Source organism: Anarhichas minor, unplaced genomic scaffold, assembly GCF_050575085.1.
Source record: "Anarhichas minor isolate MPS153535 unplaced genomic scaffold, ASM5057508v1 ptg000024l, whole genome shotgun sequence".
Lineage (NCBI taxonomy): Eukaryota > Metazoa > Chordata > Actinopteri > Perciformes > Anarhichadidae > Anarhichas > Anarhichas minor.
The window spans coordinates 15,047,957-15,073,053 of NW_027466470.1; the positions used below are offsets into that span (position 1 = coordinate 15,047,957).

General features: G+C 42.6%; 1 protein-coding gene across 1 annotated transcript in view; it reads right to left on the reverse strand.

The window, feature by feature from the left end:
• Nucleotides 1–25,097, reverse strand: part of LOC142956870 (glypican-1-like) — a 57,871-nt gene that overhangs the window by 18,969 nt on the left and 13,805 nt on the right. Inside the window, exon 2 of the mRNA XM_076098635.1 lies at nt 4,577–4,735. Within this exon, the coding sequence (XP_075954750.1) occupies nt 4,577–4,735 (159 nt within the window). The remainder of the gene's footprint in view (nt 1–4,576; nt 4,736–25,097) is intronic.

Consider the following 25,097-nt stretch of genomic DNA (forward strand, 5'->3'; position numbering starts at 1 on the left):
TTGCTATCAGCTGATGGCGATACAGACTTGTCCTTTGATCCAAGTTTAGGGCCCGTTTCCTAAATCTGATAGGATACAATTGAGAGTGCTTGATGTCATACTCGTGGATTGCTCCCGCTCAGTCTGCCTCCCCGGGAGGAGATGAATTACTTAACAGTCCAGCGGGGAGATGTTCAGAGCTCTACTTAAATGAATAAATAAGCGAGTCCTGCTTGGTCATCTAGAAATGAGAGTACCCATAAACCAGCCAATAATCTTCAAATCAGATTAAGCTCTATGACCACTGATCTGCCTTCAAATGAAATGGGCTGGAAAACACTGGCCAATAAGTATTTGGCTGCTCATAAATACTGTGTGCCAGTGCATGAATGTGCATGTGTGTGTGTGTGTGTGTGTGTGTGTTGAAGATTCAAGACCTGAGTTAAGAGTTGGGATTCACCAATCCGACTTATTCAGGCCCGGTACAGATACCGATACCTGGGCTCTGTGTATTGGCTGATACCGAGTACTGATCCTGTACCTGTAGCTGTAAGCTTTTTTTCATGAAAAATTATCAAAATAGTTTAGTCAATTGTCTAGTTATTTCAGCCCTTCTCTGAAGTGATGCTGCCACAGCCATATACACATTTAAAACAAGAGGTCAGGCACAGTTGTAATGTTGTAGGAGCTATCTATTTGATTTTAGTATTTAGTTATTTGATTCATAAGTAGTATTGTTTAATTATTTGCATTTTTAGGTTAGATTTGTTGATGTATTAAGATAGCTTGTTCTTTTGATAATCACCGGGGTGGACCTATGGTATTTTAGAGCAGGAGAGGCAGCGATAGGAGTTCCTTTGTTCATACGTATGGACAATGCCTTCTTTTCCCTGCATAAACCACAAACCCATGGTGCGTCAATGGGCCTTTGATTTATGTTTGCTTTTGATTCATCGGACAAATGGCCACTACAAATGCATTATGAATTATTTCTTAACATCAAAGGACTGAGGAAATCAAATAGAAGCAGAGAAAGAATTCTGTCCCAATCTGCCTGGTGTTCGAGGACCTTAAGTTTTGTAAGAAGTGAGATCAGGACAGGAGTTTGCAGCTGTATGTAGAACCCTTCAGGGCCAAGGAGTGCCTCACATACTGTACAAACCAAATCTGAAATTTGAAAGATAACAGGTATAAATTTTCTGAATAATATTGTCTTTTCTTTTGATCTTGGTAATAAATAGTCTAAATAAGTATTCTTTTGTACAAAGTAAAAACATGTGTTTTTGCATGAAGCTATATATGGTAGCAGTACAAGTGAACACACACACACACACACACACACACACACACACACACACACAGAAACACAGACAGTGAATCAGATGCTAGTGATGGCACCATTAGGCCAAACACCACCTGCCAGGTTAAAGGCTTCCGTCTGTCTAACACACCTGGTTGCTATCTAACACGCAGCTCCCTTTGGTGCCATCTCTCTCTGTGTCCTCTCTGACCTTTTCCCTCTCACTTTCACATGTAACCCCATCTCTCTTTCCCCCGTTCATCCCTTTCACTCTCTCTCTCTAGCTACCACTCTTCATTTCCCTCGCTCTTACGACATGTCCCCTTTTCTCTGGATCTTTTATCCTTCCATCCGTCTCAGTTTCATTCTGTCCCCTCCTCCCCCTCCTTTTTTCCTCCTCTGCATTATACGCTGTATATTTGTTTAACATGATATAATATTTAGTTTGTACCTCTCTGCACAGTATGAATGACAGTGAAGAGATTGGGAGTACTACCAAGTGCAAACCACGGACACACATGCTGTATACAAATACCCATCAAATCTCCACTGTGACACACACTAAATCACAAGCTTACAAATACGTGCATACAAACACACATTTGCATGCTCACATACAGTGTAGGCTACACACTCGCAGGCCCAGAGCTGGTATGTGAGCATGCTGGTCCTCTAATCTGTGGCTTGGTTGGGGCTTCTTTCAAAGTCCATGGACGTAAAAAGTCCAAGTCTGCCTGGAACAGTAACACCCTACACTTAGCCACATGGCGCTAGCTAGCCCACACCCTGCTAAACACAACCAGATGTGCAGGGACTGGCAGCATGGTACAATATCACTGAACTCGCTTTCAGCTATAAAAAAAAACTTAAAGAAATTCTGCTCTGGACGTGGTTAGGAATCATCTAATCTTTACCTATTTTAAACCATAACAGCCTTACTTAATACTTTTATAAGATCCAACAACCAAACTACTTTTTTTTTGTAAAACCCTGAAACAGAAGTACATCATCTTTGACTTTTTCACTTTTCCACAGCTAAGGATAACAAGAGGATGTCTTTTGTAAGAATGGGTGGATCCTCACAAAATTTCGCCGATCATATGGCAGCAAATGCAACGTGTTATGGTCCAATTAACCCCAGTCTATCGCTCAGCTCTTGCCTTCCGAGGACACAGTCAACAGCAGATGGTTTTAAGACCTCAAGGTCTCAGCACACATATATTTCTCTCCTCCCTCTGTCAGCTCTGCCATCCCCATCTGATGCTGATTGGGGTGAGATAAGGGGACACAAGAAACAGGGACTCTAGGCGGTAGATTTACCACCTCCCGGTTGTATGCCGCCGCCAACCAGTCAAGTAGCAGTTTACATCCATGTCTGTGCAGACTCTTATAATACTGTATATGCAGTGAAGACTTTGAAGAGATTCAATAAAAGGTATTAAGTGTAATTTTTATGGCGAAATGGAAGTTATGACTACATTGAGATGTATGATTCCAGCGAATAATTTCCAGTGACTGTTGTCTTTACTTGGAGACTTAGTGGCGTGCCGCCTGGCTGGTGGCATCAAGGCTTGGAGGCCAGCGACTCAACGAGCTGTTAAGGAAGGCTAGCTAGGTGATCAGGTTGGAACTGGACAGCGTGGAGGCAGTGATGAAGGGGAGGATGAGGGGGAAAAAAGTCAAAATGTAGGTTTGTCCCTTTGTGGATGTTTGTGCAGAATTTGAAGAAATTCCCTTGAGGAGTTCCAAAGATGTCAGGTTCATTAGAATGGAATGGACGGACGGGCAACACACACAACATAAACTCTGAGCACACAGGCACAAAAAACAGCTACAAATGACTTCATTCTGAGGCAACGCAAGTTACCATGATGGTGTTGTGTGTCTCTGCGTATTGAACTACGAGTTTTTGGATTTACATCATTAGAATGTTTAGAGTTTGGAGCTGAGTGCTGCCTGAAAGTGTGTCTGTAGTCTGTGTTGTTTACAGGCATGCTGTGCTAAATGAGGTGTTTTCCTGAGAAATTGGGAAAGCTCAAGAATTGTAGGATGACATAAACTAACTTGGAGATAATGTGTATGTCCTGGCGAGGTTTGTGTGTGTGTGTGTGTGTCTGTGTGTTTATGCTTGTACTTGGCAGGGTGACTGTATCCCTTTGGCACAGCCAACCGCCCCCTGAGTGATAGGGCGGGACTATGAGAACGCAAGACAGCGATAGAAGAAGAGTAAAGAAATGTCACTCTGCCACTAATCACTGTAATCTGAAAAGGTCAGGCTAACTAGCCAAACTCAGAGCCCCGGCTGACCGATCCATTGTCACCGACTGGCCGAGGGGAACAAGCGGAGCACAGAGACACCCTTCTATTAACTGGAGCAGGTCATCAAACACAAATAATTGCCTTGGTGCGCCAATGTGCTAAGATTGAAAATCCCTCTCTCCTCTCTCTCCTTCTTTGTCTCTCTCATTTTTCTTCACCCACACTCGGCGGAGCACTGCAAATAAGTCTTGCAATGCTTCAGTTCGTATTATTAAGAGCTAAAACAATACTTTGCTATGGTGCAGAGTATATTTAGTCATTCAGACTCTTGCTCTACATACGTTATCACAACACTGGAAAATGTTAACTTCATTTAAAATAGGAAGGTCCGCCTCCGGAGCTGTTGCCTGCTCTCCTCTCTCTCTCCTGCAGTAGTCGTATGTTAGATGAAATGAAAATATGAGTCATTTTTCTTGTTTCCACTTTGGATTTAATCCAATAAACAAACTATCAAAGCGCATGGGGACCGGAGCTCTGTAAAGCTGCACTCAATTGCTCTTCCTCAATGACCGGATGTGTGTCTCAGTAAACTGAATTTGAATTATGAGAACTGAATGTGGAAGTATGTCGAGTTGAGGGTCAAACACAGTCACAGAGCAACTGAATTCATATTCACAATATCACATTTAGTTTCAAGTTCGTTGGAAACAAATTAATTCATTTTCAAATGATGTGATTCAATTTTGTTTTTATTTAATTAATCAAGTTCAGAAATTCAAATATAAATGATTTGAATTCAGTTTCTAGTCACACATATTTCTGCCCATAATAAAGCCTTATTTGAGGAATATATGTATCAAGTCCTCTCAAGTATTGACTTGGCATTCTGACAACGCTACTGCAAGGCATGACCAGCCTCTGCTGTTGAAACGTGACAGTAGATTAATGTTCTTAATCAATCAGTGGGCTTTATGATACAACTTATCTCGTCTCATTCCCTCACTCAGCCATACACTTATCGTGATTAAACAAACTCACCATCGAAGGCCTTGTACTGTCCAGTGAGTGAGGTCTGTAAGGATCGGCCGGCGTCTTTGAGTAGTCCCTCCATCTCCCTGCGGCTCAGCGTGGCCAAGCTGTCCTCCATGCCACTGGTGCAGCAGGTGTAACCCTGGGGGCAGATGCGCAGGTGCTCCCCTAGAAGGACAGGTGGATGCAGAGGAGGAGAAAGGATGGAGGGGGGGGGGGGGGGGATGAAGAAAAGCAGAGAAGAACAGGGACAAAAAAAAAACATGGCATTATAATTTATAGGTTCCATCAATTCAGTCAGCACTCAACAAAACTGAGATTGATAGTTCCTATGTTGCTGCTGTATAAAATACTCTGCGCTGAACATGAACATGAGAGGGAGAATTAGCAGCAGTGGCTGTTTTTATGGCCTTAAAAGCAGCCTGTTGGCAGTCGAGGAGGTGGCAGGGCTGAATGTGTCCGCCCGCCTGATTACCTGGCAAGATGTGGAGAACTCTGTGGAAATGGGAGCTCCGGAGCAGGAGTACAGCATCATCTCCCATGCAATTTTAATGAGCATTCCTGACACACATTCACGTGCATGCATTTGAAAACATGTGCATGCACAGACACACACGGACACACACACACAGATACAGAAACTCAGGGCGAGTGTAAAGGATCCGTGAGCTCGGGATGTGTGTGTGAGTATACACACACGCAAATGAATACCATATGAAAGAATTTAAACAGGGGCTGTCAAAGTTGATTAAAACGGCAGTCAAGCTGCAGCTGAAATGAAAAAAAAAAAAGAAATTACGTAAAACGGAAACACCATTTTCCACATCAACGCAACTAACAACACACGTAATATGAATCCAATGGGAAACACAGAAGCACACAAGGTTTGTAAAAACAAGGCACTATGTAGAGCGGGGCACAACGAATCACATTGAGACGTGGTGGGAAAGAGGAAAGGATTCCGTTGGACTTCTAAAGTCAATGAGACGCTTCTTTCTTGTCAATATGAAAATATTAATTAAATATTAATTAAAGCTTCTGATGCACGCACAGAGACAAAAGAGTACGGACAAACATCAAAATGGCTGTAGCAAGTATGCCGATAGGATGGCAACCATGTTTTGGGCCTTTTTGCTCATATGAGGGAGTAAGTTTGAATAAATATTAAGGAGCATCTAATTGTTGTGTCACCCTAGGCCTTCCCCCACAGCCATAAAACACACACACGTTTTTTCTTTTGCTCCGGGACCAACTGTCCATCACACAGTTGATAAGAATTTCTTAAACCGCGGAGGGTTGATGCCGCTATCCCCTACCATCAGAATCATATTTGATCATAGGATGCCTGGCTTCAAATAGGAGTGCTACATTTACAGGTGATAAGACTAACAGTTTGTGTGACCGACTAGTCCATAGTCTGTATTACAGAAGCCAACATCTCCATTGTTATTTGATATCAGCGTGCCACTGGTTGCACTTTGCGTTAAGCAGTGTTTATAGATAGAGTGCAGGATTGTATTACTCCCTCCATGGAAGAAACACCTAACTGAATCTCACCGAGTCCACCCTCCCACCCAAAGGCCCTGCAGAGACCAGCATTCTAACTGCCTCTCTGTTGGTTCACTCAAACATACGCACGCATACAGACCCTAAACGGAGCCATCATGTCTGGTTTGTCTAATCTTGTGAATAATTAGGGAATATGGCCACTTACTGCATTTTGATCAGTATCTAACTTGGAATTATTTTTGGATTTTTCTATCTTCTGCTTTTCAGTGTCACAGCCATGACACATCTTTATATGGAAGTTTCCAGGCCATTGTCATATACGTTTAAACAGCACAATAATATTAACAACACAGTGACTCAACCTATATCTTTGCTGCAACATTTTAAACCTTTTAAGTTTTGACTTTAATTCATTTAATTTAAATTGACATACATGTCTGCAACATACTAAACACACAATGCTTTCTCATGTACATCAAATGTACAGTAAAGCATCCCGAGAACTGTGGCCCTGTTCTCTCCTGTATTAATAGAATGAATAGGCTTAGGTATAAGCCTCAATTTAATCATCAAAGCTTTGCAGTTTACACATTCTAATATTGTGACTGGGAAGTCTGGACATGTTTACTGTATGTCTGCATCATCGGCCCAAAACTGTGCTTTACGTAGCCTGCACAAAGGCATATACAAATGCAGTGGACACGCATACGTACAGGATTAATGATTTAATGTCCCTCATGCTGTTATTAGCATGCACCTGGTAAAGGTTCCGCTGAGGGGTAAGTCTGAAGGCACAGTGCCGCCATCGATAACATTGATCCCCATCCCTTTCATCGTTAATGGCGTGCGTGGGCTCAACGATTACGAGCATGCATTTCAGCTTCATTCACTGTAGTTGTTGGGCTGAGATAATCACTGCTGCGTACTAGCCCCATTTGCGATCTCAGCTGTACTTTACAGTCAATGACGGTGTCCACGTACTTCACTGATCAAATGCCAACAAAGTTTCCGCAACTTTCCTTTAAGTGCCTCGTCTTGACTGAGAGAAGCAATTAAAGGTGATTTTCCTCTTTGAACACGAAAGTGGAGGACGGGGCTGCCTGGATCGGAGGAGAAGTTAACATTGAGCATCTCTCAGCACCCTCTCACTGGTCATGGTGTCACCCATCCACACGCCAAGGGACAGAGAGAGAGAGAGAGAGAGAGAGAGTTTATGGACCTGGAGAAGGGCACTTGTGCGCAAGTGTGATTTGTGCGCGTCGGTGAGAGGACGAATACATTGAATGAGGGGGTGAGAGAGTGACGACGAGAGTACAAAGAAATGGAAAAAGGGAGGGAGGATAGGAAGAGTGAGAGAGAAGCTTGATGGAGGAACGGCATACAGCGCTATCAGGGGTCAGCAGATATCCGTCAGCCCCTGGGACAACCGTTTAAATGCCTGGGACTGGTTTTAGTGTCCATGTGTATTACGGGCCTGTGGCCATTTCTTCCGGTGCAATCTGCTCGCTGCCTGCCATTTGAAGGACATCTGTGCAAAGAACAATACACACTTAAAAGCACAATACGCTCACACACACACACACACACACACAAACATGGATAGTAGGAGGTGTGAGGCTTCCGCATGCAGCCAGGCAGGAACAGCCTCTTCAGAGGGTCCATTTCATTTATTAATAAAAATGTAGTGGTTTTCTCTATACACTCACAACATCTGCTGATTGGACACGCTCATGTGCAGTTTTAGACACACACGCAACGCAAGGTCTTGGACACACATCTGCCGCACAGCAGAAAAGGTCACCTGTAAAAGAGCATTACGTTTCCAGTTGGCTAACCTAACAGTCGGCTAATGTTACAAACAGGGCAGTCTCCTCCATTTGACTCAGTAAACTGCAGCGTGTGCGTGTGTGTGTGTGTGTGTGTTGGTGTAAATCTGTGTGTGTCTCTATTTGGGTGAGAGCAACAGTAAGCCACTTTCGATCAAGTGTAGAGGAAATGTATCCTTAACAACCAGACATAGCTCTCGCTTTTACACTTACACATACACACACACACACGTTCAGTCTAATAGCCAGAGAATACTAGAGTAATCAGCAGAGGAGGACAGCTCAATCTGGAGAGGAGCTGTTTCAGTGGGAGGCTCCAACAGAGGCATCTAAAGGGCCATAACAGAGAGTGCCGCTAATGCTAATGCTTGAGACGTCCAATTTTCTGTGCGTACAATACCAGACATCCTATTTTCTGCTCTTAGAGATAGCTAAAGAAAACATGTTTTCATTACATACCACAAGACCACTCCTCGTACATTAGAGGTTAACTCTTGCCTTAACCAATTTCCAGCCTGCCCTCACCATTTCCTGTCTCTATTGTTCCTGAATTCTTCCTGCAGTCTGAATAAACTTCACGGAATGCATGATAAACTTGAAAAGTACGGTCATAATAATAGTACTGTTCATATCTCGCAAGAGACGGTGAATTGCAGAGTTTCAACTGCGCAGTTGGCGCACGGAGATGAAACAAAATCCACATGAACAAGAACTGCTCAAAATGAAATGATCTATTCAAAATTATTCAAATTGCCAGAGTAGGTGTTCTGCATTAATCAGTGCACTTTCTGGGAGGCCAATCAGCACAGAGGAAGCAAGCCAATTATCTGGCCTCCTAAAATTACACACATGCATAAGCCACCCACCCACCCAACAATTAATGTGTGCGTGGGGGCAAAATTAGGGAAACTATTCACGCATAACAGTCGCCCCCACCGTTTCTTTCCCTTTTCTTTTGACGGACACGGCTGCTTAATGGTGAGCAATTTCCTAACCATTAGCTTATCACTGTTCACCAGGGAGGAAGGCTCCTATTAAACAGTAATCTGGGAAGGCAGAATAGGGTCGTGCACACTGTGATAAAGCATGGGAGAGACTGATAGTCAGCTGCTTTTAGAGACGGTGGGAAACGCAGAGAGAGGAGAGGGCAACAGGAAATTAAGAATGACTCAAAGCCGTCATTTGTCTGGGAGTCTGTGAACTAAACAGGAGAAGTCAAAATGCTGGCCTTCTTCAGTCATGTCGCCATCGCTGCGTCACTATTTAGTGTGAGGGTTTGTTTCTTTCTGGTCCAGGGGTAGTAAAAAACAAGATAAGAAAAAATAAACACCGTCTCACAACACAATGCGCAGCCATTGTAGCCGTTTATTTTCTCCTTTCAGACAATTTCCCGCCTGTGACAAGTTTGGAAGCCACATTAGTTCCGTCAATTCAGAAAATGTTAACCTGTGCAGGTGTTATGCTGATTGAGCAGGGCAATTCAGACTTTGACTATTCAGTGTGTTCATGCCCCCATGTGTGCACAGCTTATTCAAAACCTCAGTTTCTTTGTCCTTCACGTTTGGAAAATTGGAATATAGAATATTCTTTTTTTCCCCATTGCTGTCTACTGATGCTTTTTTTTTTTTTGCCTTGAAGCACAGTGTGTATTTAATTCATTTTTAAGATGACAACAATTACCACAGTGGCACAACAGTTAACACTAGAGCTGAAAAACAAAAATGATCTTGTCTGTTTTGCATTGAGTTTTCACAATGCTAATGCAGGGAAACATGCACACAGCTCAAGTAGACCGGAGACTCAGAGAAAATGTCCATTGGTCATAGGTGTGACTGTCTATATGTAAACATTGTCTGGACTGTCAGACCTATATATGGACACATATGACTTATTCTTTGATCTGCTCTTTCTTGCATTCTACACCCTGACTAATGTGTGTTAACTGTTCTCGGGTTCGACATTGGGGGAAAGATTGTCAGGATAAAAGAGATTGCATGTTACCTGGAGTTAACCAGTGTATTGAATTCTGCTTAATCTTGCTCTACAAATACACAAAAGCCCCGAATCAGCCTGAGCACAGTCGGCATCTGTTGAACCGTGCATTCAAATCATTTCTTGGCCCTAATCGACCCATTTTTCGTTTTCAGACTAAGCACACAACCTGAACCCGACCCGACCAGCAAACCGCACTCTTTATGCATTGTAGTAGCATTTCATTAATAAGACCACAGTCGTATTAATAAAGAAGACAGGAATTAATGCTAGACTTCACAGTGAACCTAACTAGCCAACAGTTCTGGCTGTATTTCTGCATTCTGACACTGCTGGCACTAAAGCTTTGGAGAAGTATGCATAGAGGAATTTAGAGCGCGTTACATGTTAACAGTTGGTAAATCTCCATACTTTTCTTCTGAGGCACATTTGACAAAATGGCATAACTGCGACCACGCTCATATGCTGACACACATAACGAATGGCTCCTGGTCAAGATTGCCGTTGCATAACTGACACTGTTTCAAACCACAGTGTACAGTGTGTGTGTGTGTGTGTGTGTGTGTGTGTGTGTGTGTGTGTGTGTGTGTGTGTGCACACATGCTGTGGGATCTGAGAGATTAGCAGCCTAATCCAGTCATTGATGAGAGTGTGTGCGTGTGTGTGTCCACACAGCGAGGTGGATTATTGCCAGTGCCAAGGAAAACACCCATGGACACCAGGAATCACGCACAGGCTCACACGCTCACACTTGAGCAGTGGATTAGGGTTTAAACAGGTGAAAAGTAACAGGGCTATTTGGCAACTGAGCTTTGCATGTCTCATCCACCAACTGTGCAGACTGACATTTCACATGCCGAACAAACAAATGCTTAATACAGGCTGAATAAGAGCTGCCACCCTCCTAACTATCACACACACACACACACACACACACACACACACACACACACACACACACACACACAGAGCGACCTACGGGCAACCCAGGCTTTAACCTAGACCCTCAATGCTCACCAGTCTGGTAATGTGAGCCAAACAGAAAGTCACATAAATAGCTTCCTCGAGCTAGACGAGGCGGCGGCCGCACAACACATTAATAACACATAACTACTGAGGCCGGCTGATCTCCATGCTGCCTTCTTCAAGCGCCCACATTTTCTAACTGACTACCTGAGCGGCCAGTGAATATTGCTCTCAACTGTCACCCTCGACAAGATGCTCAATTGACTTGAATCAGACTCGTTTTAATGGGCTGGAATGACTAAAGGAATAATGCAATGGCGTGGGCTGTGGAGAGATTACTTGGTTAGAGTTAAATAGCTCCGGCTGTGATTAACTCAGTGGTCAGTCTGTGTTAACAAATGGAGCAGAGAAAAATGGAGTAAAGTAGGGGAAGCAGAGTATAGCAAAGGACAGGACGGGATGAGATGGGATGTTGCCCCTACATAAGTTTATGACCACCTACAAGTTTGTTTAATTTTACCACAACTGTGTGCTCATGTTAATGCACAATTCAGTTTTCTGTTGCCCTATCCCAAAGGAAAAATACAACACGTATATTGCAATGTTAAAGAAATGCTAATACAATTATTCAGCTCTTTAATAAGTCTCGTTCAGAAGGTCAAAGTAAAAACCAAATAGCTTCAGTTTGAGGAACCCAAAAGTGACTATAATTATTATGAATTGTGTCCCTGTTTATATCATCTCCTATAGTAACAGATGTGAACCAGATGCTGGAACATCAGACTGGAGAACAACAGCGATAGTGTCATTGTTTACATACTGAAATGGATTCGCGACTGCAATTACCAACGTTAGAAGAGAGAAAGAGAATGCGAGTGGGCGAGCAAGAGAGACAACCTAAACTAAAACTTAATTTTGTTCCTCGTCTGGAGGCCCCTACGTGCAACGATTGTTAAGATGCAACATTGCCGCTGGGTCGGACAAAATCTGTGGGATCTGAAGATGGATTACAACAGGCTTTTCAAATGAGGAAGCTGTAGCCCCAATAAACATGTTTGACCGCCCACTCTGGCAAGACAGACACAGAGTGACATGGACACACACACACACACACACACACACGAATGCGCACAACTGCATTTACTCTTCGTCCCACCTCCTTCTCCTTCCGGCTCAGAATAAACACTGAGTGTGAGAGCCATGCTGCCTTGACTGTTGGCAGTGGGCTGTCCCATTCACTTAGCAGGTACGGTCACAGTGCTGTCAAGGAGGCTGATGGTGGTTTTGTAGCCTCCCAACCATGCCTGCCAACTTGCCCGTTCATGTCCTGGCCTTTTTCAGTGTCATCGCCACTCTTTTCATTCCATTCCCACCATTTATTTTTTTTGTTCACTTGTCTGTTGACTGAGATTAATTCAGACTGACCTGGAATGCAGCAGAATGTAATTTACTCAGACTTAACAAGAATAACACATCCAACAAAATACTGTACAGGCACACACTGTAGTTACACCCAATAACCCACCCTGCCTGTCACAGGCATGTCTTAACTTGAGCTTGTCTGTGTTTTTACTGACTTGCCGAATCTCAAAAAAAAAAAAAAAGGGAGACGGAGTGGAAAAAGTCAGTGGAACAGTTACTCTGAAGAAAGTTATCCTGCTGATGTGTATCTGAACCATATCTTAGACATACTGTACTGTAGGCCATCTCAAAAGAAAAGGAGCAGAGAGCTGACCTCATTTCTGTGTGTGGAAGAATGTGGAGTGTTGGTTTGGAGTGTGTGTGTGTGTGTGTTTGTGTATGTGTGAGTTTTCCACTGACGATCCAGCGAAGGTCTTTGACAGGAAGCGTCAACAGTTGACACACATGAGGCAGAACATCCTGTCACATGACGTGGACTGGGCGCTCCTGCCTCCCGTGTAACTGCACGCGACGAAGTCTACAAAAGCTCTTGGGGATGAGGGAGGATGAGGAGGGAATGACAGAAGCCCTTTTCACATAATGAACCTGTAACATTGCTGACTTCAAACATCCATGAGACAGTCAGACTTTTTTGACATTGACAGTTTTCTCACGGAGGAAAAACTGTCGGGAATAGATTTGGTTGCAACACCGCAGCAGGCCGAATTGCTAAAATAATGACAACATAAAAGAAGAGCATTGTCTGTTGTCAGAGTTTGCCTAATTTAGGAATTGTTTTTAGTTTTTTTTATGTATATCTCTCCAGTTTGATTGCTGACCATTGCTGGCGGTGGGGAAAAGGCCTGATGTTGACATGTAAAATTGCCCCAATTGTGTGCGTGAAAGGGGTGAGACAGCCAAAGAAAAGGAGAGCCGGTACAGCACAGAGCCTGTGCTTGTTTGCAGGTATTTGTGCGTGCGTGTGTGAGCGAGAGCTCATGGCTTGACTCCTACAAGTGTGCGAGCTTCCCTTTGAGGCAGGGCTGTCTCCTGACGGTGAAAGGACAAACAAAGGAGCCAGTTCCACTCCGCCTTGTGCTGCTGAGAGGTGGAGAGGCTGACCTGCTGTTGTCGGAGCCTGTCAAAGCAACAAGAGCTCCGAACACATTCAGCCAGGACTGAGTCAGAGACACGGACACGGAGGCTGGTGGGTGATGCAGCTAAAAGAGACGTATACGTAGGAGCAAAATGGGAAGGTGAGCAGATAAAAGAGCCGGGGCGGTGTGAAGGAAAAAGCAGAGAGGATGAAACGCTTTCACAGAGGAACCAAAGATACACTAAGAAAGATAAAGAGAGAACAAGGGTAAGGGTAAAGAAGGGAAAAGGGTTTAGAACAAAATGATTTAGTGACCTTCAACTAATTTTCACTATGAATTCAACCGTCTATAATCCATATTTACCTGGTGAGTGTTATAGCATATTTCACTATTTTGGTTCACTCTTATTGGTGTCTTAAAACTCTACAGGCATGAAAAAGCTTAAACCCCGCTGGGCTCTACCTGCTCAGCACCAAACAGCAGAAAAAAGTGATGTCAACTGATATAATGTGAACACAAAGAAGCAAAAGGTAACTTTTATTCCTGCTAAACTTGCACAAATAAACAGGTTTTAAGTATTTCTATATTCTCACTGACTTGAGGAATAACAAGCTCAAGTTATACAAAACTGGCTGTAATACCACAGGTACATAAACACAACATAAACCTTGGTTTGGTGCCTTTATATTTCACAGAAACCAATTAAAAAATATATATTTTTGTGCAATTTGTTTAAAAAATCCCACAATAATGCTTGACACGGCCTCGACTTGGTGTACAGGATGACTGGTTCTCAATTCAGAAGATGAGATCTTGATTCTTAAATTAATCGATTCCCCCCCACCCTAATGGACACCACATAAATGTCACTCTGTGTATGCTGGGTGCGCAAATAGCGAAACAATTCACATGATTAGCTCCATTAAATTATGACAAATCCCCATTACTACCTACCAATCCCTAAAGTCATGTCTTAAGATTGCTAACTTTGCCTGAGAAGCAGCCACAAAAGTGTTCAATATTATAATGAAACATGAGCACGCAAGTCTCTTTTAAACATCAAATATACAACATTCTGCCAGATGATTTAACAACTGGTTATAACGTTTCAATCTAATACATTTCTGCCAGTTGATAAACTAATGAATAAAACTTTCCAGCAGTATTGCAACAGAGTTGCAGGCACAGCTGTTACTTGCCAAGACCTTTGACTCTCTCAAGCTCATCTCCTTGTTCTCACACTTGTTCACACACGATGAATTCCCAAAATTGCACAATGCACAATAAACAGAAAGGTGCATTTTTATGCACTGTGCAAAATCACATTCTTAACCTGCGAATCTCATAGTTTGCATTTACGAAATAGAGAGTAATAGATTTACTGGTGGTGCGCAATTATTTCTTTATAGAGGGTTGTTTGGACAATTAAATAATAATAAAAATAATAATAATAATTAAACCACTTAGACCTCCTACATTTACAAGCTGTCGGCTAAGATTGATGCTCCTAGCTTCCACTCCACATAAAGAACTGTCTGTTCTCTCACTCTCTCAATCTTTGGATAGAAATAGACAGAAATCCATTTTTAATAGAAGACAAATGACACATTTGATGGAAGGCTTGAACGTAATTGTACTATTTAATGTGGATTTCTTCTCTCTGCTGTCACAGTACAAAGGGCCTCATAAAAGGCCGTCAATCAGCAGCTCTCAACCCACAAGCACACACCCATGCCACTCCCATCGGATCGTTTTCAAAGCCAGATAGAGAGGTTGTCGAATCCTCAATCCGATCTTCTTTAATCCTCAATAATGAGTCAGATACGTATTAAGTGTTGGATGATCTGATCATAGTTTGGTGCTTATGTGACTATGACTGACACTCTCTGCCTCAGTCATAAGATCAAAGCACAGACAAGTCTCTCAGTCCATCCCATAGTTCATGCCCCCCCCCCCCTTCCTTCCTTCGCCTCTGGGAATTTGGCCAGGGAATCTGGGCCTCCAAAGAGCAGATCCACACTTGCCCGGATCCTCAAACGCTGGCATGTTTTATTAATGGCTGGGGCTAGACATCACTCATTACCTTGGAGGGTTTTCTCTTATCTGTATGATTTTGTCATTTGTCTACATTTAAAATCAAGATAAGTAGTATCATCATCTGTCATTTCGTGGCATTATTGGTTTGATGGCGTTAAATTGCACAAGCTACTGGTTATGTAGTCGGGCCGCATCGACTGCATGTACGCTCCCTGACTTTAAGCATTGAAATTACAAATCTAGCTGAGGTCTGATCAATCAGCAAAGCACCAACAGCAGCACTTCAATCAGTGAGCCAAAAACAGAGAGCTTTGTATTCCACTGTGTGTGTGTTGCTGTTTAACTGACAATCAGACGCATTATGGCTGTGGGCTTCAATGATCGTTCTCGTAAGTCCCGTAACCAGTGAGTCATATTAGAAGCCAGATCTGAAACAGGGGCTGACATGGGAACTAACGCAGTACAAGGAAAGCCCTGTTTTTTGCGACGTTGTGTGTGCATGGTGTGCGTGCCAAGCTGTCTGTTTTGAAGTCAGGTCAGAACAAGCTAGCCCCTTCAGGCCTCACTTAGTCACTGTGAGTCAGTGAAATGTCTTGACAACAGACAGATAGACACGGCTAACTGACAGCCAGGCCGAGACACTGAAAGGCAAACAAACAGAAACATGAAAGCCACACGGCAAATGGGCAGCAAGACAACAGGGTGGAAGACAGTTTCAGGATGGGCAGTCAGGTAGGCAGATGGAGAAGATAGTCAGGACATAAGCAAACCAGTGGAAAGAAACAGGACTGTCAAGACAAAGATAAAGAGGCTGGGAGAACGTCGGAACTATTAAGTCTGTGGTTTTTTTTTCCTCCTCGCCTCCAACCAGCCTGTTCTCAGTGAATCGCCAAGAAACATCACAGAGCGCCATTCGCCGCAGTAGCTCATTTCAGAAAACCAGGCCACCAAATCATTGTTCAATGTAGGCCACCATCGCCGATGTCACACACTTCCCCTGCTTGATACAAAACAGCATGGGCCTTGACCGTTTACAAATAATGACTGAAGAACCACAACCCCCCCAGCTGTGCCTTGCGCTTGTTCGGGAAAAAACAAAGAGGCTTGCTGGGAAAGCTGAGTCACCTTCAGGATGTTAGTGGTGCACCAAAAATGATGAAGTAAAGGTTGGTGTTTTTAAACTAGAGATACAAAGCAAAGCATTATTTATTTGTTGGTATTTAAATGTGAAAAAAAGACTTTAACGGAATAAATATCGGCATCATGCTACAAAGTACGAAATGCTTTCGGCTACTCTTTAACTCAAGGTTACCGAACATTACAAAGACAAACAGTGCGTCATCATTACTCCATAACCCTGTCTGCTAACCACAACCTTGAGTTCTAGCTTGAAGGTACATTGGCTATATGCCTGCATAACAGAGACAGCGAAGACCGAGACAGATAACTACATTTGCAACCTAGATGGTTACTTTTAACCCAACTTTAGATCTATTAAAATGGGCGGTGGTCCGTCCAGTCCTACATGTTAGCAGTTAAATTAGGCGCACTTCAAATTAGATATATGGTTGTTTTAATTCTTGTAATCAATTATTGTGTGTTTTTGGGAGTGTGCATGCAATAAGCAAGGACTGCTAATCATCTCAAAACATTTGGTGAATTTGTCATGGGTTAGCACTTGTTAGCGTGACAGTGCAAGGCTGACTGGTCACACAATGACCCCTCAGGCTCTGGAACAAGCTTGATGATGTGAAAAAAAATCATTAGTTCCCTCTCCGCTGTCAGGGACAGTGGAAAGATTATGTGCAGTTTGAGGATTTATATTTTCGTGCAGCACAGTCCCAAGCATTCTTCACAGATAGATCAGCTAGAACCACAGCAAATTACTCCTCACCATATCTGCAAGGGAAATTACATCCAGAAGAGCTGGGAACTGATGTACCACTCTGATGCGAAAAGGTCAGACTGGACTGTAACAGTCGGAGGCAGAGAAAAAGAGACGCACTACACTCCAGACTGTATGATTTATGATTTACATACTAGTCTGGGAAATATTGCTGGAACCTGAAAATCAGAGATGTGTACACGTTACAGATATATTACCGTTATTTGGCTATAATATAAAATGATTTCCCTTAACAAAAGACTCACTGCCACTCTGGTATCAAGACTTTCACAGGCCGCCCTTTAGGCCTTTAGAATTTAAAATCTTGGCATATTGCCCATGTGGGAGCAGCTTTATTACAGCGCTCTGACAGGTAGCTGCTCAAGATGTGTAGAGGAATGTTTGTGTCTTTCACTCGCTATGCCTCGATATGCCTTTCAGTCCAGGCCTGAAAGAGGGCTTTTCATTCTGTAGGTTCTTCTTAGAAAAAGAAAACCTCAACGCTTGTCAAGTCTGCCCTGCTGAACTTGGAAGTGCGGCAGTTCTTTGCTCCTTGCCTTTACTCGCATTATCCTCTCTGTCTCTGTCGTTCTCACATTCCTCCACTCATTCACTCTATTAATGTTTTCCTCTCAGAGCGCATGTGCCTGTTGACATGAAGGTTTCAGATGTTTTCCCGTCGCTTGCCAAAGTTTCTTGGTTCTCTGCCTAGCGATGCTTTAAACATGGAGCTGGAAACTCCGTCTTGCTCCTCTCACTTTCTTTTATGCCCACGTTTTGTACGTTTTTCATCAGTTTTACGAACATCACATTGTTTTTCAAACAACCCTTTTTTGGGGGGGGAGTTTCTTTATTGTCAAGATTTCCAACTTTCTCTTCTTTCCAAATTTGACTCCTTCTTGTTATCAGTCATCAAAACTTTTCCACCTGCAGTGTTACATCTGAGAAAGTGTGTTCAGTCTACAGACTAGATGTTTGTTCTGATGAGAAACACAGTGATTCAGCATTGAGTGCACAACAAAAAAAAGAAAAAAGGAAATAACGGTGTGCTGATGGCGCCAATGCACTAGCAGTTGTGTTGCTTATTATCCATTTTGATAGGACCCTTGACATTCTAATTTTAGCTTGAAGTCAAACTTTAAATCATTTTTAATTGTAGCGGATGATTGTTGAACTCAACCCGCTGCCCTTTAAAAAGCCGCCACATAACTATCAAATTAGAAAACATAGTCAGCCATGTAAGCACTAGTGTTAGGTGAGCTGACATATAACTTCAACAAGCATGGGTCAAATTTAAAGAGGCAGGAATCTTATCATCTCATCTTGCCAACACATTAAATTAAAATGTCCTTCTCTGAGGTGCTGTCCAAATATTTAAAAAAAGGGAATAGACTTCCCCTTCCCCCCCCCCCCCCCCCCCCCCCGAGCTGCTGAAATGCACCAGAGTGAGTTGGACAAAGCTTCTCCACTGTCCTCCCTCGCTGGAAACAGTCATTAGAAAGAGCTGGCCTGTGCTGAAAGGCTAGATGGTTATCCCCCCCAGAGCGAGATGAAGGCAAAAGAGAAGGAGGGAGAAAGAGAGCTGAGAGGGAGGCCACAGGGAGACAGATAGGGAACTGGCTTTTGCTGAAAGGGTAGATGGTTATCCCTCCAAACAGGGAGGGAGGAGAAGCTGAGAGTCGAAAAAGAAATTTGAGAATTTACACACAGAGCGCAGGGAGAAAGAGAGAGAGAGAGAGAGAGAGAGAGAGAGAGAGAGAGAGGGAGAGAGAGAGAGAGAGAGAGAGAGAGAGAGAGAGGGAGAGAGAGAGAGAGAGAGGGAGAGAGAGAGAGAGAGAGGGATAGACAATGACACAGAGAGAAGGACTGAAGAGATCTCTGTGGTTATCTATACTACTCCTCTGAGACGCTGGGTCTTATCTGCTGTCCAGACGCCAGTCAAGAACAGGCACAGGACGACTTGGAGTCAGCAGCACCACTGCACAACCACCAGGCTAATGCTACCAGCAGACGGGAGCTAATGAGCTGGCTTCTGCTTTGTAATGTGAGACTTTTATTCACTTAATCGGTCGTGGACACTTATCGGTTGGATTCTAAATCTGTTCATTCTACACATACATATTCCATGACACAAGGCTGGCATCATTTTCTTCTTTGTTACCGTCGCCATAACCACAATAATTACATTTTAATATACAGACGATTTGGTCCATACTTCAACAGATTGTTTCTTCAAAACAACATATTTTTTCTGTTTCTCATTTAAAGGAATAGTACAACATTTTTGGGAAATATGCTTATTCGCTTTCTCGCTGAGACTTAGATGAGAACATTGATATCGCGCTCATGTCTTTACGGAAAATATAACGCTGCTGACAGCTGCCAATTAGCTTAGCGTCTTGCAAAGACAGGACACAGGGAGAAACAGCTGGCCTGTGTCTGCCCGAAGGCAACTACCCACTCTATTGCTCACTGTTTAACACGTTCTATCTATTTATATTATATTTATTTACTCTGCACAAAAAACAAAGAGTAAAAATAAAAGAGCTGTCACAGTTGCCTCACAGGGATGACAAGCCTCCAGGAAGTTACTGTGGCTAGCGAGGAAAGAGCCCATTATAGTCTGAGCCAGGATTTCTGTTCCCCCTATAGTTTCCAGTCTGACTGACTTCTGGTGGTAGCTTTATTTAGCATATAACTCTCAGAAAAACATCATTTGATGCTGTTGAATAGAAGTAAGAATATTAAGTATGGAGATGCTTAAATATTCAGAGTGTTTTTTAACTCTTTTAAATCTGCACTAAGATAATTTGCAAAGATGCTAAAACTGGAGTAATGTGCTCTCTTTTACTTGTTTTGGTTCAAACTCTGGCAGCTGCATTGTGTACGAGCTAAAGTCCAGTGTCACGACTTAAAACTTGAATGCAGCTGCAAAGTATATGAATACCTCTGACCCTCTTTGAACTAAAATGCATCTTACTCTCCAAGTGACCCTCCACCATATTATTCACAAGGAATGCAGTCGATTGTTCTGCAGCTCCTCCTGCAGGATAGATTTCCACCAGCTGCTCTTCCCACTCCTCCTCATCCAGCTGTGCGAAGGTGTTAAATGCTCTGCGGAGGACCTGAATACATGGGACTCGAACCAGCACTTGCCTGACATCATGTAGCCTTTCCCTACATCGCCGCCACCTACAAAGCCCACCATTGTGTGGGCCGGGCCAGCCCGTGCCCCCTCCCACCCCCCCACAACGCCCGTCACACCAGCCAGATCCCTCAGCCCTGGCATCAGTCATCGGGCAAAAGAGCACTTTTAATTACCTTCAAATCTGTCAGCTGCCACTGAGCCGTGTCAGATCATGTCCCATTTGATCTTTATGGGGATTCAACCCATAAAATTACAAGTGAAAAAAAAAGCCAACATAAAAAACTAGCAGATATTTGCACGAATAGATAGAAGTCCCCTTTCATCCGTGACACGCACACCTTTGAGCAGATATACAACAGGTGTGTGTGTGTTTATGCATGTGTCTGAGGCTTTGTGTACAGTAAGCTTCTGAGCTACATGTCCTGACTAGAGAGGAATGGCTCCATTCTCTGAAACTAAGGAAGAAAAAGACCCAAAAATAGTAACCTGTTTTCACAACTTCTGAACTATAATCTGTTTAAATGTTAGATTTTGTTTTGATTTATGAATGAAGACCATATATGGTAAAATGTTGATTATGGACAAATAGTTACAGTAATCAAAGCAAGTCTGGGATGCTACTGTGTGATGACGGCAGATACACAAGCTTGAGTTCATACTTGCTGTGACAGAGTCGATGGTGGAAACAAGCTTTGACAGTAAAATATCCGTCATTTGTGCTTTAAATGCAACTAAAGGGAACGGTACATGCCTACATTAACTTTTAACTTCTAATATTAACCTTAATGTATAAATGTATTTCTATTACCCCCCTGTCACTAGAGGTGAAAATATAATAAAGTGAGCTTGGAAACAACTTTTTCTCCTAATTACCTACCTGTCTCCTTGGTTGAGATTCAAGCCACAAGCAAAAAAAAGGGAACCTCATCTCAACTCAGAGGGAAACAATGTCTACCTAACAGCTGGCTGAACAATAAAAAAAGAAGAAAAATCCAGCGTATTTTCCCCTGCAGTGTTTAAAAACAAAACAAAATAGAGATGGGGTGTTCCTTTTGCAGCAGAACAGCCTTATTTCAGAGAGTAAAGACGCTGAACATCAAAGCCTGCTTTGGGCTAGATACAGGGGAAAAAGAAGAAAAAAAAGGTGGAGGCAGCAAGAACTTACAGCCAGTGGTCTCTATACCGAAAATCTCAGCATAGGAAAGAAAGAAATGAAAGAGAAGGCCCTTTTACTTCAGAGAAAGGAACATGAAGCTGACGGAGTCTTGTTAAGGCGGCTGTCTCCAGACAGCACGATAGGTTCCCCTTACGGACTACAATAATAACTGCAGGGGTAGTCGCCATGCAGTTAACTGCCGGGGCCGATGTCTGTTTCACCAAACACTGCTGCAGAGCACGACCAAGTGTAACAGGCTGGTTTAACAAACCTGCTCGTAAAAGCAGGTACCTGCTCCATGTTGTTTCCACACACACACACACACACACACACATACAGTTACTACATACAGACCGCAGAAACGCCTAGAGGTACAATAAAAAAATCCTAAACTGCGACAGAGTCTGTTTGCTAAACAAAGCAGAGACAATATAATTCTGACAAGAAGACAGACGAGCCGCGGAAGCATCTCTCCACAAGCACACACAGAGGCACAACTCACGGCCTCGAATTGCATTCGCCCATTCCCTCTTTCCCAACCCGGACAAATCCTGAAACGCTCACAGGTTCGGATGCCAGGAATTAAAGGGGATGCTGGGAGACCAGAGTTGTGTTTGTGGACAGGCTATGAGTGTGCCAATCCAAGGGAACTCAATTAGGGGAGATAGGGATCTAATCTGTGAGTAAACAGTCAATGGCTAGAGCAGAGCTGCAGTTTCCTTGGCTTTCTTTTTTTTTTTCTTGCTCCGTTTATCTGTTGTTTGCCAACTCAGCTACCCAGAAAGAGGAGATCTTGAGGAGGGTACTCTACTTCCTGACTAGAATCAACAGAATTGAACACCAGACTTCTGACCCCCTGCTGGGTTTGCAATAAATGTAGTCTTGATGTCGCTAACTAATTGTGCAGATCTATTTACTGATACTGAAATGATAGAGAGCAAACAGTATGAGGACTTGTATTGGACCAACAAACAAACAAAAAAGCATTAAAATGATTTCATCATCCGGAAAACATCATTCACTTTCATTTAATCTCACTGGGAGGAAAATATTTTTAAAAATCTGACTGCAGAAGCCAAAGAAGGCAGAATGAAAGTGCCACATGAAAAATAAAATAAATAAATTATAAATAGCAAAACACTTTTTAAATGTGAGTAATTATTCCTTTAAACTACGGTTTCAATTTGATCAACCAGCGTTCCCATGTCCAAAATGTATGTGTGGAGTAATCATTTCTGATACTGATACCAGAGTCTGTGCAAAGATCCGACATCACGGTATCATATCATTCATCAACACATGTGCAAACTTACACTGGTTAAACACTCATGTGCACCATTTTCCCTGATGGTGCTACATTTTGAACAACAAAGAAATTTAACAGGAGGAGAGCTTGTTAGCGTTAGCTGTTAGCAGCCGGAGGGAAGCACAGTCCTGCTAGGCAAAAAAAAAATGGAGCTTACAGCTGTTAACGGAGTTACATTATGAAGCTTCATTCAGTAATGTTATAATGTGTCTAAATGCAGTCTTGTAAAATGTTTTTTTTTTGCGAGAAAGTTAAATAAATACAGATGTTTAAAGGAGATGATTTCACAGCAATATAAAATAGACATTAGAGAGGGAATTAGGCTTATGACCAGTGTAACGTCTTTTTTATTATCAAATTTAATTACTCAGCATTTAGTCTCTTTGGCAAATGAATTACACTCAAAATACGAGTGCAGGGAGGTGAAGAGAGAGTCTGTAACCATAACCTCTTTCTCTTCCATTATTTTAGAAAAAAGAGCCAATAACCCCGAGTCATTTGTTAAGAGAGATAAGAGAGATAGAGAAAGACAAGGATCTCCATTTGAGTTTACACCATCACCATTGACACCAGTGTTTGGCTCCTTTTTTTGCTCTCGGCATTAAAAATGACACTGTACTTTCTCTGACAATCTAACCACACAAACGCATAAAGAAGACTGTCATATACAGCAGAGCATTGATCAAAAACAACTTCTGCTCTGGGGGAAATTAGTGAAACACAATGGTGCAAAGACTGCTACTGCTTAGGGACGCTGTACATGCAAAACAAACTGTAAAGTGGCACATCATCCATTTGTTTTGCACACTGGTAATAATCAGACACGAGGGACAAAATCATAACTGCCGGTCTAAAATCATTTGAAACAGCAAGACTCCCCTTTCACTCATGACACCCATCCCGGTAAGTTGAAATAAAATAATAATCACATCACAATGGGAGCGTGAGCATGGTCTGTGGAGAAGAGTATTTATAGCAGGGTAATGGTGCATTAGGCACTGTGTTTCCAAGAGAGAAGGGGGCCTAGCATACAATTTGCAAAATGGGTGATGTGGGAGATGGGACCAGTTAAAGCCGCCTTTTCCAACAACTGCTGCATGTCATTTACAAAAGAGCTGGTAGGCCTGCCACACAGAATAACTCCATGCCTGTTTGAGGGACGCAAACTGAGCAAAGTGCTTTCAGAAAAGGTAACAATATGGTGTAGGGGGGCGGGGGAGGGGGGGGGGGGGGGTATGTTAGCTTGACAGTGAACGCATCTCATCTGAAGGGCTGAAGTGCTTTCCTATCACAATGGAGCAATGTCCTTGGAGGGTTGTCTGAGATACATTTAGCATCTATTAAGTTATACTCATTCATGGTGCTTTAGAGAAAGTGTGACGACTGTAATATTCATCAATGTGTTATACTGGCCAGACGTCTAGTCCAAAATGCAGCCAATTCTATTTGCACTACTGTGCAATAACTTTGTACACATACAGTATGTTCAACCATATTTATCAGCAAATTCGACCTTTGCTGACATGGGCAGATGACAAGATGGGTCCTAGGATCCAAAAAGTATCGGGCTGGAACAACTATAGCTGATTTGGAAAATGATTTGGCAACAATTTTGACAGACAAAAAAAAGTTAAATGTTAATATCTTTAGGTTTTTGGGCTGTTGGTCAACAAAACAAGCAATTACAGGAGCTAACCTTGGGTTTGGGGAAATTGTATTTGATCTTCAGGAATTTTACAGACAAAATTATTAATTTCAAAAATGAATCAAGAAACGAATCAAAGATGAATACATAATTAAATATTAGGGTATTAATTAGTTGCAGCACTAAATATGTATAAATTGAACAAATCGGCTAGTTTGTGATCAGCAAATGTTCGTTCATTTTCTTTTTATTGACTGATTCCTTGACTTCTCATTTCAGCCCTTACAGAATACTTGAAAAACATATACACCATATACTGCATACCGCACCATAAAAAGATTTTTTCATGCTACCCATATTTGCAACATAATGTCACCACATAACCGTCTCACAGAGCTTGCAAAACATACAACAAACTACTCCTTTTCATCTTCTTGACATGTTTTCTGGAAACCTATGTTATTGGTTTTATCCTGCTAGAGAGGAGTCAAAGTATATGGAATGGGAAACAGAGCACCAACAAGTTTAAGTGTGTGTGTTTGCCACAGTGTGCCGCTCCAGA